Source organism: Montipora foliosa, chromosome 1 (genome assembly GCF_036669935.1).
Source record: "Montipora foliosa isolate CH-2021 chromosome 1, ASM3666993v2, whole genome shotgun sequence".
Classification (NCBI taxonomy): Eukaryota; Metazoa; Cnidaria; class Anthozoa; order Scleractinia; family Acroporidae; genus Montipora; species Montipora foliosa.
The window spans coordinates 68,022,569-68,040,068 of record NC_090869.1 but is presented as its reverse complement, the minus strand read 5'-3'; the positions used below and the strand labels follow the sequence as shown (position 1 = coordinate 68,040,068).

Here is a 17,500-nt window from a genome sequence, read left to right as displayed (position 1 = left end):
AAACAAAACTGAGGCAAAAATTCCCGAAAAGTAAAAGTATTAGGTGCTCTCTGATGGAGAAAATGCCGCTTTTTACGAGGTAGAAAAGAACAAGTTTAATGGGGAAAGCGGCTGAAAGCATCATTTGGTCCCAACCAGCTTGAAGAAGGGAAAACCTCTTGAGGATCTATGTGTTGGTATTATTTACAAAGCTCGTAGTACTTTGATTTTTTTAAAATGTTTATATTATATGTAGTATCCGTTCCTCCGCACGCAGTGCCAGCCTACGTTGTATCACGTGATATTATACATGTATTAAATCAGTTTTCTGACCAACATGTGGCGTGTGTTCACTGACGATCTTACATTTGGCGACGAGAATGGCGGATTACAAGAAGAAAACCAGTTGCAGCGAAGAGAAAGTCAGCGTATTCAACGGCTAAGACCTCATAGCACTTAAGCGAACGAAAATTTTGACGAAAGAAGAAGAAAAGAAAGCAAGAAACGCCGAAGCGAACTCGCGAAGAGACCACGTGCTCGATAAGAAATCATGCCAGTTACGCCAGGCCAAGAAGGAGCCGAAGGACACGCGCTAAATCCGACAGAAATAAGAGTACTCAGCGTCGGAAAATCACTTAAGATAGAGCCATTTAAGATTCCAGTAAATCCCCTGGAAGTTGGACGCGCATGGAGAGAATGGATTGAAGACTTCGAGGACGAAACATCGTATTTCGAAATCACAGAAATAAGAGACCGCGTGAAACGTCCTGAAGATTTACGGTGGCAAAGAAATCAAGAAACTCGCGCGTAACTTACCAGAGACAGCGTCAGTGGTCGGAGACGATGATTACAAGAAGCTGAAAAGAAAGCTAAACAGTCATTTCTTACCAAAAAAGAACAAGCATCACGCCAAATTCACGTTTAACAAGCAAAAACACTGAAATTGCAGGAGGGAGTGTTGTCACATACTCGGCGCGACTGCGCGTAAAATCAAAGGATTGCGAGTTCGGCGAGCAAAGAGATGACAGAATACTGGAACACTTGATACAAACCAACAAGGACAGCGAGCTGGTTAAAAGAAGCATTCAGAAGAAATGGAACCTCGATCAGTTCCTTGAGGAAGCAAGTCAAAGAGAAGACATCAACCAGCAAGTCAAAGATATGAAAGAAGATTTCAAGATATCGAAAGTCGGGCATGAGCCTCAGAGGATTTTCCGCCGAAGAGTGGCAAGTGGGGCAGAAGAAGAAACTCGAAGAAGAAACTGCCGCGACCTCCCGGAAAACGAGACCACAAGAAAGAAGAGAAAAAGAAAGGCAAAAGCTGTGGTTACTGTGGAAAGACAGGAGCACACCCTCCAGGCCGAAACTGCCCAGCATACGGACAACAGTGTTTAAAGTGTGGTAAGTACAACCATTATGCATCGTGTTGCAGAATCGGTGCCCAACCTCAAGAGGGATCTAAGGAGACCAAGAGAGAGCGAGTCAAGAAAACAACAGAGGCTGAGGAGACAAGCAGTAACTCGGGTGATGATTACATCTACCTCCAGGAGACAGCACAACACCTACACCGAGTGTAAGAGCAGTCAAAGAGTGCGGAGTGTCTGAGAACAAAGAGGCAGTACAAAGTTTCCTGGGAAAAGCAGGCTACCTGGACAACTTCATACAGAATTATGCAGCCATAGCAGCACCACCGTGCCTGAGACAGGGCATGACAAAACTGAGAAGATCATCAGATGGAACGTGAATGCAGAGCACGCTGTGGTCGTCACACGGATCAGAGAGGAAACTCGGAAAGATGAGGTCATTCAGCGATTAGCCAAGAGGATCAGTAAAGGGGACTGGGAGAAACACAAGAGAGCAAAGACCTTGAACCCTACTTACATGTGAAAGAGGAGTTATCAGTTGCAAAAGGACTTATCTTCAGAGAACGTCGAATCGTACTACCACCAGCACTTCAGAGGAAAGTGGTTAAACTAGGACACAGCCTAGGACACTTGACGTGTGACAGATGGACGAACAATTTGCCGAGATGCCAGTCAATTTAAGCTAGCAAATGCAGTAATCAACACCACCGATGAACCAGAGAAGAATGAGGAAGTACAAACATCACAGGCAGTTCCAGACATTGAGACCCCAGAAAAGGGGACTCCACCCAGTGCACCACTCGACCCGCCAGATACGAAGGCAAATGCAGAGAAGCCAATGGAGCCACCCAGTGCAGAGATAATTCCGGAACGAGAAACTGAACCAGAACAAGAAGCAGAGCATAACCAACCAGCTGACAGACCAGCAGTGATGAGACCCAGACGGGAAAGGCGCCAGCCTTCATATTTGAAGGACTATGTGTTAGCTTAATAGTTGATTTAGGTTTCGTTATTGGATTGAACTTGATAGTTACAAGCTTTTGTTAGTTTGGGAGGGATGTGGTATCCGTTCCTCCGCACGCAGTGCCAGCCTACGTTGTATCATTGGCGTGTGTTCACTGACGATCTGACATTATAGTTTAAATTATTCACATCTGTCGTATTGCACTGTCTCATGGGGATGTACCTACCTGACTAAATTAAACTGTTTACTACTGCTACAGAAAAGAGTACTAAGGATTATAACACAATAAGGCTGGCGAGATCAAACTTATTAATTAACCTAATTGTAGTCTATTTCATTTTATTTCTTGGTTTGCACAACGTAGTCTATCATGTCTGCCTTCTATTTAAAATTAGATATTAATATTAATACCTTGTATGAATGCTGGATTAGGTGTGCGAACACTACTAACCCTGTGGGTTTTCGCTCGCAAATCTCCACTCCACATTTCTGTGACATGTATTATTAATTTGTATTGTTTTATCTGTGGAAATAAAGAAGCCTGTGAACCTATGAGGACGAGTATCTTAAGAATAGAATGGATTAGTGACGACAAGCCCTTTTATTTTCGCTGTAAGTGCTATCACTACTTCATGCAGAAAAAATGACGAACCACTAATTTTAAGATAGCAATGTGTATTGTACCTGGAAGTGTTGCGGAACTTGAACTTGTTCATGGGTGGCGTGTAAATAAGGGAATAACATGACTTTTTTCGGGAATATTGTTTATTTGCGCCCGCGTAGTGTCATTTGCGGCCCGAGCGCAATATTCCCGAAAAAAGTCATGTCATTATCATTATTATCAATAAACAAGGCCAAATGATATCAAGAATGCGAGCTTTAATAATACAAGCTAAGTGAATAACGAATTCAAAGTCACTTCAAATCATCATGTAAGAATTGATTGAACAAGCTATTAAAGAATCAACTCAGTCCAGTGAACTTGTTTAAAATTACCGAAAAAATGCGTAAAATCGTCTATAAATAATAGGCATATCACAAATTGAAGCAAGAACCAATCAGCTGTAGGGCTGATAGTGCATTAGCAGCCCGCTGTCAGTCTTTTGCGGCCCGCTGAGCGTGTGTTTTAAAGAGGCCGATTTTCTATTTGGCCACGTATATTGATGATAATGCGTGTTTTATCCTAAAACGCCTCGATGTCATGTCTGGCCGCCAGTCGACCCAGGTTGGCCGCCATTTATGAATTCGGAGTATACAAATCTCTTGAAATATGGTAAAAGATTTGCCCGTGTATCTTGCATAAGAAAAATTGCAGTGACCCGCCAAAACAACTAACAACCGATCGATGAGACTCGACCAATTCATTTTATTGTACATTTGTTGACACGTTGATGAGACAATGTGTAAAATAAAAACATGACTTTTCCAGTTTTTCTTAATAGTTTCTCCTACCTTCTTAAAATAGAATTTAGAAAAAAATAAAAATGTTATTCACCGGCCTTGGTCGGTCCGTATTGGGAAAAACTGTGCCCTCTGTCTCGAGTACGGCCCTCGGCCTGCGGCTTCGGGCCGTACTCGAGACCTCGGGCACGGTTTTTCCCAATACGGACCTCCCGGCTGGTGAATAACATGTATGTAATTGACTACGTTACCGCTTAATAGAGGTGAAATACAATAAAATTAGCCAATACACCGTATTCAAAAATGGCGGACGCGCGGAAAGACCTAGGTTCTAATAAATGAAAGCGAGGTTTGGTAGGCCGTATTTCAGTCTGGAAAATTTTAGTAGCAGCTGTCAGAAAGTCGATAATCCAATTGATGATGTTATTCGGTAAATCTAATCTACCCAGCTTGCCTACCAAGATCGAGTGGTCTATGAGATCAAAAGCTTTTCGGTAGTCGAAAAGTATCACTCTAGCTGTTACACCATTTCCATCAGTTCCCATCGCCAAGTTATGTACCATGTCTATTAAAGCTTGAGTTGTTGATGACTTAGGAATAGCACCATACTGATTTGGATCGAGAACTTTTAAGACAGCAGGTTTCACATAATCAGCCACGATACAATCTTCAGCAACTTTCGATAGACATGAAGTTAAAGAGATGGGTCTTAGATCTTTCTTTAAGTCATTTACTGGTTTCTTCTTAGGTAATGGTGACACACTGGCAAGTTTCCACGTGTGAGGTAGACGTTGTTCAACGAAAGAGGACTTATTATCTTACTAACTGGATAAGCGAGGAGATCAGCGTATTCGCGTAGTAACCAATTAGGTATGATAAGGACCGCTTGCCTTTGATGGATTGAGTTTCGACAACAACTTGTTCGACAAAAACCTATTCAATAAAGCAACTTTGCAAGTTTTTAACACTAAGGAAGGGGATGCAACCACCGCAACCCTCCCTCCTGGGTAACCCTCTGTTTTGTGCGGTTTGTGTTTAATCGCAAAGCTTGGAATGTGAGGCCTTGTAAACAAACTCTTACAACAAGACAACTTTTGCTCTGTAATTTACTTTAATCAAAGCAAGGACAAACGTTGTAAATTACAATTTTAAAAGAAAGGGAAGAAATGAGTCGTTCCTTGGCGTTTAGGATGACAAAAGCCACATCCAAAAGCACAAGGTCACCGTGCTAATCAGAACTTCTCAGATACCTTCCGAGCGTATTTTCAAGGCAACTTAATAGACCTTTTCGGCTTGTACATTTTGTTTTCCCAATACAGATCATGTGATAATACTCAGGAGGTTTGGTCTTTTGTTTTGTTCGTTAAAATGAGGGCATGCAAGCATGAATATGCCTGCATGCACTCTTTTTAATGAACAAAACAAAGGACCAAGCCTCCTGAGTATTATCACATGGTCTGTATTGGGAAAACAAAATGTACTAGCCGAAAAGGTCTATTAAGCGACGCTTACCAATATTAACTGAACACATCAACTCATCTTCGATGGAAACTGCCTTTACAACTTGAAAAACTAACACTACGGTTACATGGATCTAATTATGAGAAAGCTTAAGATAGAGACACACATACCAACTATCAAGTTACCGGCAATTATAAGTAAATTATGCTAATTCCTCGCTGCTAAGCATGGTATAAATTAAATGTGCAGACTAGGTTATTGGTTTTGAAGTTATCCACCAGAAATAAACAGAATAAACAGCTTGCACTACTGATCTTTAGCCAAACAGCTTTGCAAATTCGTCCTCTAAGCTTCCTGTATAGTGAAGGATAAGTGAGGAAGTAAGGCTCAATTTTCCTAGGAAATGTTTTCGACGGTGAATAAATTCAAAATCAAAAGTAAACAAACAAACAAAAACAATAACCACAACAAAACTGAGTTATGCGCCAACTCTGAGCGTGTCATCGCCAAATATAACTGACCGCTTCTCTGAGTCTCACAATAAGCAGGGCCCAAGGAATTATTCCTCGATTACCGCAAGAAACAGCCCTTGGAGGCGATCTATCTACAAAATAATAAACCTTTGTACTCTATCACTCTGCAGTGAGACGACCACAAAACAATTTCTAACTAAGTAACAGATCGTAACAGTGACAAAAAGTACAATTGTGTAGGACGGGGGCAAGGAAAGGATTATGAACTTCCTAGCAGTCGGACATAGCAAAATTAAAGTAAAACAAAATACAGTTTTGCTTCAGAGCAGTTCAGAACACTTCATTAAAATTAACGAAAACGTTACGTCTGTCGCATATGATGCGTCGATAACAGATGTTATACACCCGGTGACACCAACGACAGAAAAACCAGGAGCAACACCTGTACGAATAACACGTCCTCCGGTAGCACCGATAAGAAACCCTACATAGTGTTTGACGTCTTCGACGTTCCTTTCCTGCGGAAAAAAAAAACGGGGGAAAGTTCAGTTATGCATTGAGTTTCATGTTATAAGAGTGTTCTGTATTTCTTCAGAAACTGTTTTTCTTTGGAGACTAAAGTGCCTACGGGCTTGGTGCGAACATTAATTTGTTTAGTCAGACGACGTGAATTTTGGGAAAGTAATCTTTCTCCCGCTGCTTCAGATCTCTAGGCGCAAACAATTGTCATTTGGATTGAAACGCTGTTTGGGAAAATTATTTGTGTGATTTTTGTTATCTTTAACGAAGGAGGAGAATATTCTTTGTTAAGTGTTAACGATGAGCCGTGCACTGTCACGCTGTCTGAGTCTTCCCGAATTCCATTTCATGACTCTGATTTTATCGATCTGTTTGTCGAAACATGGCACATTCAGCCCCATAATGCACAGCAGACTTGAAAGATCCGCATACGGCAAGCAAATTCAGCCAATCACGGAAAGCGTTCTCTCCGGAAGCGTATAACGAAAACACTTATCTCACCACTGTTTTGTATCTTTGTTGCTTCCATCGAATCCAGCGTCTTTTTGGCGTAAAATATTGGAAAATCCGCGCAGAACTTGTCCAAAGATGGGCTCAGTATGGAACTTCGACTAGATGCATGTACCATTTTACCCACGGTCCACTTGCTTAGCGTTATTGTCTCGTCGCTGTCATTCCCCTGTAAGATTTAGAACAGCTCAAATTAGTTCTCAACGGTGCGTGTTACGGTGTAGAGCATTGCCGGGTAAGGGCGCTGTATAAATCAACGGTCAAAGGTATTGCTTGCGCCACATTATGCGGCAATCAAAAGCGCTAAGGAAGAATGCATATTTTAACCACTTTTTCTTGACAGCCATTTTATTTAATTTACCATGGCCAACAAGTTTGCTTAACCGTAACCTTTGGCGCGAATCACCCACATCTATCCAATAACAAGAATGAGCCGTATGAATTAAATTTTGCAAGGATTGTGCTCTCTTGGATCCATGATTAATCCGTATTTAATGATTAAAAATAACGGATAACAGGATTAGAAGTGGCACGTTCGCCATGCGGCTCTCCCGCGTGTCCACTGTTCTGGATCGAAGTAATTGGAATTTGGAATTGCTGGTTTCTGAAAAGGGAGCCAAAACCGGAGAACTCAGAGAAAATCTCTCAGAGCAGGGCTGAAAACCAACAACAAATTCGACTCACATCGATAATCAATCGAATTCGGGTTGAAGTATGGAAATACGCGTCCGTCCTGGTTCCAACCGACCGACAGCTTTCATTACCCGTTTTCAAGTATTCTGCGATGAAAATATTAAAGCTCTTAATGTTATCGGTGTTTCCGATAAATTAGATGTTTTAGCCTTTCCACTCGGATTTTTCAAAATAAGCTTTATTGTCTGACCCCGTATCTCCAAAAAGAATTCATTTAGTTCTCAAATTTTTCATTTCTGGCTGGAGGTGCTCTTCGCTAAGCCAAACACAATTGTTTGAAAAACAAGGGCAAGACATGAAACGAATCATATCCTACTTGTACTAAACACCATTCATTTTGCAAACAGCTTGCATATATTCACCTGATTCAGATCAAGATCACTTATCAGTTTTCCTGGCTCAGGTAGGTCTTTTGCAAGAGGCACGAGATAACACACCATTTCTTCCGGTAGCTTGATCAAGGACAGATTCTGTGGGAATGAAAAACAACAGTTTTGAAACAGATGAGTCAACAACTTGAGTGCAGTAAACCAGACATTGTCGGTGTGGCTTCAGGAGCTCGCTCCCATCCGTCCAAAAAGCCAAATACGCCATTCACCATAGCTTAGACGTGTTTAAAAGCGAGGTAAAGTTGTCTTAATTAAAACACTAGTTCACTTAGTTTTTTGGAGAGTCCTTGGAGATTCTGAAATCTTCCCGGCCACGTATTAAAATTTCTATAGATTAGAACGATTTTCAATTGACTTTAGTAAAACCAAAAGCAAAGTAATTACTGTGACGAATTCGAATCAGAGCAGATGAAACTGTGAGAAACGCAATGAACCAAGCCAAACACTCAGCAAATACGTGAAGCCGGCACCAAGCAAAGCAAAATACGTTCAAGCAAGTCATGATTGGTTCTGGTTTTGCTGCTCTGATTGGTTAAGAAAGTTGGTAGACATTTTTGAGCCAGTCGCAAAGTGTAGGCCCGGAATTCCAAACCAAGACAATCACGAAATTACTTTCGACACTTATTGAAAACGGCTCTATAAGACACCAAAACAGCCTTAGAGCCTTTCTTTTGAAGCCTGAATTTCGTTGTTAAGTGTTCAGTATGGTCAAATGGACTTATCTCCACGCTTTATGCGGTTTTTGGGAATTATTTTGAAAGGATTTCAAGCAATCCCAAAATTCCTCAATTAGGTCGCAACCACGATGCCTTCATTTTCATGAATAGTTTAGTGATTTTTAGGGGATATTAAGTAGAAAGAAATGAGGGTGGAAGGATTTGAAATTTTGGGGTGAAAAATTACAAGGTTGAGGTTCATTGGGTTTGAGGTTAATAATTAAAAGATGGGAACCTAAACACAACGCTACAACCTAGAGTGCTCTTGTGTCAGGGACAGTCTGTTTTGGTAAGTGTACCCCTTATTTTTCCTCAGCCTAGCCTTCCCAAAATTTTGACGTACTGCCCCCTTTAAAAGGTGTGATCAGCAAAGGTTGCTTTTTTACGTAAAGTTTAAGTAAATTTTATTTTGTCCAGGACTTTAAAATCCCAAGTTCTTTTTTAGATCTCTTCTGCGCCATTCTAAGTTAAGATGACTCGATTGAGTATTTCAACATATAATTGCTTTCGGACAGCTCGAGCGGATTACAGAAATCTGCATATCAGGATGTTTTGGCAACCCAGCTGGAGTGGCTTTTTAGTTATTTCTGGGTTGCCAATACCGAATGTTTTTAACTCTTCGTTTCGTTATATATAGTTCTGTGTATTTACTGGTATTAAACTTGTTGTTGCTCTAATCATCATCAAGATTAAACTAACAAGGAGCAGTGGCACTTCCGGTAGACTTGCCAAATATACGAGTCATCAGGCAATCCTTTGTTGCCGGAAACTCGTGGTGCTGCGGAATTTTACGCTTTATTGAAAATTCTGAACAATGGATATGCAAAATGAGAGAAAAAAGAAACAATCAAAGTTTAGAGGGAAATGTTAACCAATATTATTTCATTGTTTGACCGCCTTATATTATTTCAATATGCATTAAATTTAAGGTTGTTCAAAGAATTTATGAAAAAGTTTGAAGAAAAATTATCAACGAGTTCTTATATCATGAAATTTTACTAAACAACGTCGCAAAGTGTACACAAAAGGCCAAAATACACACCGCCATTGAAAATCATGTTTTTCGGAATAAAATAAAGTTATTTCAGTCAACTTTTCAGTAAAGCTCACTCGTAGATGCAGGGATAACAAAAGCTCCAAACGGATACTCCATGAGCTCGTTAAATATAAATTGCAACAACTCGGTCAAATAAATTTGTTTTGTTTCGTTTGAATAACCAGAAACTTTAGTCTCATATTTCTTGAAAACGCTCTCTTAGAATTTAATCAAACTTTATACATTGAAGAACTCTGTGTGAACTGTACGCTTCATGAACTGTGGTGCGAAAAAACTGAAAGAATTCCAGAAAATCGACTGTAAAGCCTGGTTCACATGATCGCAGACGATCGCACTCGATTGCCAGCGATCGTCTGCGATTATATGTGAACAGCTGTGCGATCGCGATCGCGATCGCGATCGCGGGTGATCGCAGGAATAGGACCATGTTCTATTTCGGTGCGATCGGATGGGATCAAGTGCAACGTTAACCAAACGCGAACAAAGTTCTGCGATCATGCGATTGGAATGTGTCCCATAATGCTATGTTTTTCTAGTGTGCAACACTGCAGCGGCATGATACCATGACAACCAGTTGTTTATTAACTTTTACACGTGCGTGTGTTTTGACAAGACCGAAGGTGAAATTGACAGTTTATGGAGGAAATTAGTTTGTTTGTTCAATCGCTTTAGCAAAGAATTCAAAGACAAGTTCAAGAAGATTAATGCCTGGTTCAAAGTAGAAGAAATTTCAGCATTTCCCCAGCAGCTGCTCAGAAGAAGTTTCGCAACGTAAGAACCACGTGTGGACGCTACCGAAAGAGTGTTCCATCTGGATATGGTCGAGACGCCGTCCCCATTCCATGTGAATTTATAAATCTCGAATGGCTTTCTGTGCATATCGAGCACAGACCAACAGTTTCCAGTGTACCAGTACCATCACCTGAAAGTGAGAGCAGCTGCTCGACATCTTCCGCGCCAGTGAACGAAGACGATTCAAGTGAAAAATCGCACACTATCCAACTGCAAGAGTCACCTGAATATGGATGAACGGTGAGAACGAACATGGAAAAAAAGACAATTTGGAATTTCAGAAATCTTTTTGTGCGAACAATGTGGTGGCATCAACTCCGCTTTCTAAAGGAAACACCTATGCCCGCTGTCAAGGCTTTCATCGGTTCTTTGATGCATGTCGAGGTGTTAGCGAAACAAGCACAAGCATAGACGACATACAAGCACAAGCATAAACGACATAAATTCAGTACATGCAAAAGCACAAGAGTAACAACCACTCTTTTTCTTTCTACCATGACTATTCGGACAAATTTTAAGTAACAAGCCTGATAAACGTGTAAACATCTATCTTTTGACTCACCTGTAGAAGTATTATCAATCAAAAAGTCGTAGCTCATTAAATAATGTATGGAAAGCCCCATAGGTTTCTCTCTGTCTTAAGACTTTCCGCACCCAAAAGCGACGTTTCTTCTTTGATCTAGCAACAATTCTACGTTTAAGTAAAGACAACAGAAGCAGAATGCTAACACCTATTAAAAGTTCATCGTCCTCGGCGTCCATGTTGGTTGACTAGTTTGACTGGAGTTACATTGTATTGCCGCTGAATGATTATATGCGAATCACGTCATCTTAAACTTTGATCTTCTACTATTAAACGTGTGACTTTCCATCTCCTGGAGTGTTTTTAAAAGATCTGCAAACAAGTCGAAACCGAGGCCGGGGTGGCGCAACAGGATCTCGTCAAACGAGTGTTTGTTTAACATCCACTCGTAATTATCTGAGAACACGCTAGGCTCGATTTCCGCCGCTCTCTCGTGTCCCCGACCAGGGATGTGCACAGCTGAGAGCCAAATATTTCGTGATAGAAGGTATCACTACTGAAAAATTTAATCGAGCCACCTTAACAGATTTACCCGTTTGTAGCCACAGGCTTACCATCTTGAAATCGTGCATAACGTTGCTGTGCTGCACGTTGTTATGTGCCGGAACTTTAAACACCTCTGTCTGACTCTCCGTGTCAACCTCGATCGTCTCGTTGTACTGTTCGCCAGTCTCAGTGATCCTAACGTTGTACTCCACGACCTGAGACATAAAGTGAATATCATAACATTAGTTATCATTATTATTCCAGGCGGTCAAATCACCGTGGTCCGATCAGATTCAGCGAAGCAGCCCATAGGCTGGTTAGGGTAGACGGAAATTATCCAACCAGATAACCTTCAAGTTCTTTGGAGAGGATGGATGCGTACTATATTCTAGACTATAGCGAATTATATAATAACCCAAGTTATTCTCGCATTGAGATTGGTTCTTGCCTATGATCTATTAGAGGACAGACGCACTATTGACGTCACCATCAGCTTTTATGCGAATTAAGTTTAATTATTTTTTAAATAAAACAAATAGATTCCATGTTGCCGTGTGTCTGATCAGTAATCGATCACGGCAGAAAACGTCAAAATGTGGTAAGAACATCAGTTACACGCTCGGCTATCGCCTCGTGTGCCACTTTTTTGTCGTGTGCCACATTTTGACGTCATCTGTGATCTGTTACTGAACAGACGCACGGCAACACCGGTGGTTCAGACGCGCACCGGTTGCTCAGTTGGTTGAGCCTGTGCTGTCACGCGGAAGGTCGTGAGTTCAACTCCGACCGGACCAACACTGAGAGTCTTTAAATAACTGAGGAGAAAGTGCTGCCTTTGTAAATACATCTGCAAATGTTTAGACTTTCAAGTCTTCTCGGATAAGGACGATAAGCCGGAGGTCCCGTCTCACAACCCTTGTTCATTAACTCTGTGGGATGTTAAAGATCCCACACACTATTTGAAAAGAGTAGGGGACAGTGTTCCCGGTGTTGTGGTCTGACCTTTCCAGCATGTGGTTGGCTTGGAAGGATTACCTTGAAGGACGTCTGTGTGAATGAGACCACAATTGTGAATAACAGCCAGAAGTCAGGCTACTTAGTCAAGTGCTGGAGCCTTGCTTAAACCTAAACACATGGAATCTATTCGTTAAACAGACCATGACTTCATTCGTCAGAACACGAATATTTAAATTACATCAATTGAGCGCAAATAACTAGCAACGTAACTTGCCCAAATACAGATAACCAAAGAGCAGACATAGCGTGCAAAATAACTGCTTTCTTTACTGTTAAAAATGAAATAGAACAAAAAAGCATCTATCGACGATCCAGTCAATAAAATTAATCAACGAATCAATTTGATCAAACTATTAATCAGCCGGCCGTTCAGTCTGTCAGTCGATATTTTTCTCCTCTTGAATCATTGTTAGTGCTTAACCAACAAAACTTTTCCCCCATTGTTTTCTGTTTAGCTCTCTTCCTGGTATCTAACTTTGCCAGCGAGATTTTTTTCTGCCGGATTTTAAATCTTTTAAATCTTTTAAATTTGAAGCTAACATGCAGCAACATGCAGTAAAATAACAGAAATAAACTCACCTTTTTAGAGGGAGAATTTTCATTTGCACGTGCCACGTTTGCAGAAGCAAAAACCCAGAGAAATATGAGTGCCACTTGGCACTTGACAAGGGTCCGTTTCTGTAGAAAAAGAAAAGAAACGTTACATTCAGCATCGTTTCTAAAAAGGATCCAAATATTTTTACACCTTGCCAGGAAAAGCATATAGGACTCGAAATACTATTAATCGTTCCACACTGAAATCACTTACCTGACTAACGGTGCCTAAAGAGTATTTTAAATTTGAAACTGTAAAACATTTACTGGTGACACACCTTCGAATTTTGATGGCATGAGACAAGTGCATTTTCGGAATTATTTAAAACCCTTTAGTCTTAGAAATAGAGAGGAGGTTTCCTCTTTCCAAGTCGCAACTAGGAAATGAAACTGACGAAAAATACTCCGTCAAAAAGAGATAAAACACTGAAACTAATTCAAAAAGCTAATGTAAGTGTCCTATGGAGGCCAGGCTTCCAGTTTAAATTAAAAAACTTTGATAAAGAACTGTGTACTTACGTCCACCATTTTTAAGTTCTCTGTAACTTCTCAGCTGCGTGTTTGATTTCGTCTGCTTGATACTTGCTTCTCTCCTTTCAGATAGCTCCTCTCAAAGCCAATGCAAAATGATGACCGATCGCGGATTTTTATGTGCTCAGCCTCGCTCGAACTAGTTCCTGGAATTTGATGAATTTTTAAAATTGTTTCCCTTTCAGCTTGCACGTGAGCGTAATGCTTGAAGAGGGTCAATTCTAATATTACTTTTTCTAAGCTTCCACTTTCAAATAATTAACCCTGTTGTAACACCGGTTTCATCAATCATTGACCACAGTTAATAATTTACATATGGTGAGTTGTGAAAACGTTCGTTTTACGAACAAGCGTTAATTCCTAACCAACATCCAACATCCTTTTATGGATACAAGGGGGAAATAAATTCATTTTTAAAAGTACGTAATAATTTGTTCCGTAGGAATTTTTAAATAGTCGAATTTCTTACTGGAAAAGGACGTTTTAAAAATCAATTTGGAACGAATTAATTTTCAAAGACACATCGTTTCGGTGAAAGGCGAACGCTCATATGGGAATGAAAATTTAACTGTTTTAATTTTGTTCGAGAAGCACAGTTTTTCTTTGTGCATTCTTTTCATAATGGGGCAGGGGCTTTGCATTGACAGTTCAGTGAAAAAAAATTCGAGTGCGCGACATTACACATGAATCCCACAGAACAATTAATTTCTCAATATTTGACATTTTGATCTTCTGTCTGACTTATTAGGCATTTTACACTGACTAAAAGGTGAAGTTAGATCTATGAATCCGTGACTTTTGGTCAAATAGTCACTGACTTGATTCCTGATTTTTAATTTCGGTTTATTGGAGTTAATAACTAACAAAACGTGCGTAAGCTGCTGTGGTGAAGTGAAGTAATTTTAAGAAGTTATCCTTCACTTTGCTTCGGACTGTTTGCTGCGTAACTTGGATATAACTGGATTTACAAAATTCTCAGGATTACAAACGCCGGATGAAGTATTAGAAGCAAAGAATAAATTGCTTTCGAGCGCAGAATAAATTACTTTTAAGTCAAAATTCCTGGCTTAAAGGGATGTTGTTTTCTAAAAATACGAAATCCGGCCTTGCTGAAAGTAAACGATGCAGTGGCCAAGCCGCTCAGCACTGGCTACGTGCATTTCTTTTGAGTTCTGATTGGTTCATTGCGTTTCTATCTGTACAGTTATTTCCTGGATGTCTCGATAAACATTAACAGAATGCAGGCAAATTTATAATTAACATACAATATAATACAATTTAAAAAAGAAAAGTCCGAGAATTTACGTACAAACATTGTTTCCCTTTCAGCTTGCACGGGAGCGTAATGCTCGAAGAAGGTAAATGCTAATATTACTTTTTCTAAGCTTCCACTTTTAAATAATTAACCCTGTTGTAACACCGGTTTCATCAATCATTGACCCCAGTAATGGATCTTTTTACCGAAACGACGGCCATCTTGGATTCTATTGTTCTGCGAAATATATTATGGGATGCCCATTGGGCAAATTGATCCCTGTTGTGGGAGATAAATTCGGTTTTCCTTTGAAAAATTGCAAGCCAGATTGATTTTCACTTCCTTTGTATCACACCATAATTAATTTCGTATTTCTAACCTAATAACCGTAATTGTTTAATGACAGACTCTTCAATTGTAAAACAGCTTTTGTCGAAAATTAATTAGCTTGTTCGCGTATTTTCGGTGGCAAGCGATGTAAGAAGGAAATTGCCAAACAGTAGCTCTGAACGAAGACATGTGCATGGAAGGAAATAATTCATTTTTCTGCATGATTTGGTTCTTGCGTCAAAGTACAAAAAGTAGCCGTTCGCGCCTTCTAATGTCACGACAACACAATTTTGAAATGGACTCCTAGGCTCTGTGGCATTGAGCCAGTCTTGGCTTTATTTTTTAGTTAAAGTTCCTTTTACGTTGCTAAGTTAGCAAATCATGAACAGCAATTTTAGGTGCTCTGTCAGCATAATGAAGAGCCGACAGAATGGAATCAGTTCACTTTTTTCAATGTATATCGGACTGACCATTCAAAGGCCTTGCATTATACATGTATACGTATACTGAACGAGAAATAACATAATGTTAAATTTTCTGGAAACGCGAAGTCCATACATTAGCACTTTGAAATCATTCTCTAAGTGTTAGAAAATATCCCTGGTTTCGTAGAGTCAATTTCAAAATTGTGTTGTCGTGACATTAGAAGGAGTGCGTTTTCGAGTAAAAACTTTATACCAAGGTGCTCGAACAGGCTACTTTTTGTACTTTGACGCAAGAACCAATCATGCAGCAAAAGTCGATTATTTTCTTCCATGCACATGTCTCCGTTCAGAGCTACTGTTTGGCAATTTCCTGCTTACATCGCTTGCCACCGAAAATACGCGAACAAGCTAATTTTCGACAAAAGGTGTTTTACAATTGAAGAGTCTGTCATTAAACAATTACGGTTAGTAGGTTAGAAATACGAAGCGCGGTTATTATGTTTTCCTTGGTGCCCTCCAAAGTTTATTTTCTACCGATGGAAGAGAAATATTCCAGTGGCTTACTGAAGAAACAATTTTCAATTTACATGTTGCAAGAGGCTCATTCATTGTACAAAGAATTTCTTTCGGCTTTGGGCGGCTGAATGGGGCTACACAGCCTTATTTAACGGCATGGTGCCCTAACGTTTCCTTTCTTGAATATTACGGAGTGGCTTCAGCTATTCAGTGTGCTTTTAAGACATTAAAATTGAGGCTGCCAGACGACCCAAACCCAAAAAATGTATTGGCACTGCTAAATTCTTCCAAAGAGCCGAGCCAACTGGCATACAAGATCTACAGAGATAAGAAATTTACCTGCCCTGAGAAAAGCCAAGCGAAATGGCTTAGGGACTGTGAATCTGAAGATATTTATTACCTAGGAAATGTATATTAAGCACAAAACTCAGGAACTTTCAGTTTTTAATTAAGTTTCTTCACAGAAGAATTGCCACAAATTCCTTTTTATTTAAAATTAAGTTCTCTGACATAGATTTATGTAGCTTCTGTCAAAATGCTCAGGAAACCCTATTTCACTTGTTCTGGGATTGTCCTGTTACAAATGTTTTTTTGGAAAAACATACAAAATTTCCTGATTTCAGTTAACCTGATTCAAACCTCTCACGTTCTAAGGAAAACAAATAAATTAAAAAAAAAATGGTTGTACGTGAAATCTCGGACTTTTCTTTTTAAATTGTATTAATTTGTATGTTAATTATTAATTTGGCTGCATTCTGTTAATGTTTATCGAGACATCCAGGAAATAACTGTACAGATAGAAACGCAATAAACCAATCAGAACTCAAAAGAAATGCACGTAGCCAGTGCTGAGCGGCTTGGTCAATGCATCGTTTACTTTAATGTTTCACCGAGGCCGGATTTCGTATTTTTAGAGAATAACATCCCTTTAAGCCAGGAAACAGTCCGAAACAAAGTGAAGGATCACTTCTTAAAATTACTTCACCTCAACACGGCTTCTTACGCACGTTTTGTTAGTCATTAACTCCAATGAACCGAAATTAAAAATCAGGAATAAACTCAGTGACTATTTGACCAAAAGTCACGGATTCATAGATCGAACATCATCTTTTAGTCAGTCTAAAATGCTTAATAACTCAGACAGAAAATCAAAATATGAAATATTGAGAAATCAATAGCTCTCTGGGATTCATTCATTCCTTATGTGTTAAGTGGCGCACTCGAATTTTTTTCACTGGACTGCCAATACAAAGCTCCTCCCCAAAGACGAAAAGAATGGAACAAAGTTAAAGCAGTTAAATTTTCATTCCCAGACGAGCGTTCGGTTTCTTACTTTCCAGTAAGAAATTCGACTATTTAAAAATTCCTACGGAACAAATAATTCCTTTTAAAAATGAATTTATTTCCCCCTTGTATCCATAAAAGGATGTTGGATGTTGGTTAGG

At 39.8% G+C, this 17,500-nt stretch overlaps 1 protein-coding gene across 1 annotated transcript in view; it reads right to left on the bottom strand.

Moving 5' to 3' along the window:
- Nucleotides 1-4,800: 4,800 nt before the first annotated feature.
- LOC137980584 (uncharacterized) overlaps nucleotides 4,801-17,500 on the bottom strand; it is a 131,965-nt gene continuing 119,265 nt past the window's right edge. The window contains exons 6-10 of the mRNA XM_068828041.1: nucleotides 12,984-13,082; nucleotides 11,456-11,602; nucleotides 7,727-7,834; nucleotides 6,663-6,840; nucleotides 4,801-6,160 (exon numbers count right to left, since the gene is read on the bottom strand). Of these exons, the coding sequence (XP_068684142.1) occupies nucleotides 5,973-6,160; nucleotides 6,663-6,840; nucleotides 7,727-7,834; nucleotides 11,456-11,602; nucleotides 12,984-13,082 (720 nt within the window). The 3' untranslated portion in view covers nucleotides 4,801-5,972. The remainder of the gene's footprint in view (nucleotides 6,161-6,662; nucleotides 6,841-7,726; nucleotides 7,835-11,455; nucleotides 11,603-12,983; nucleotides 13,083-17,500) is intronic.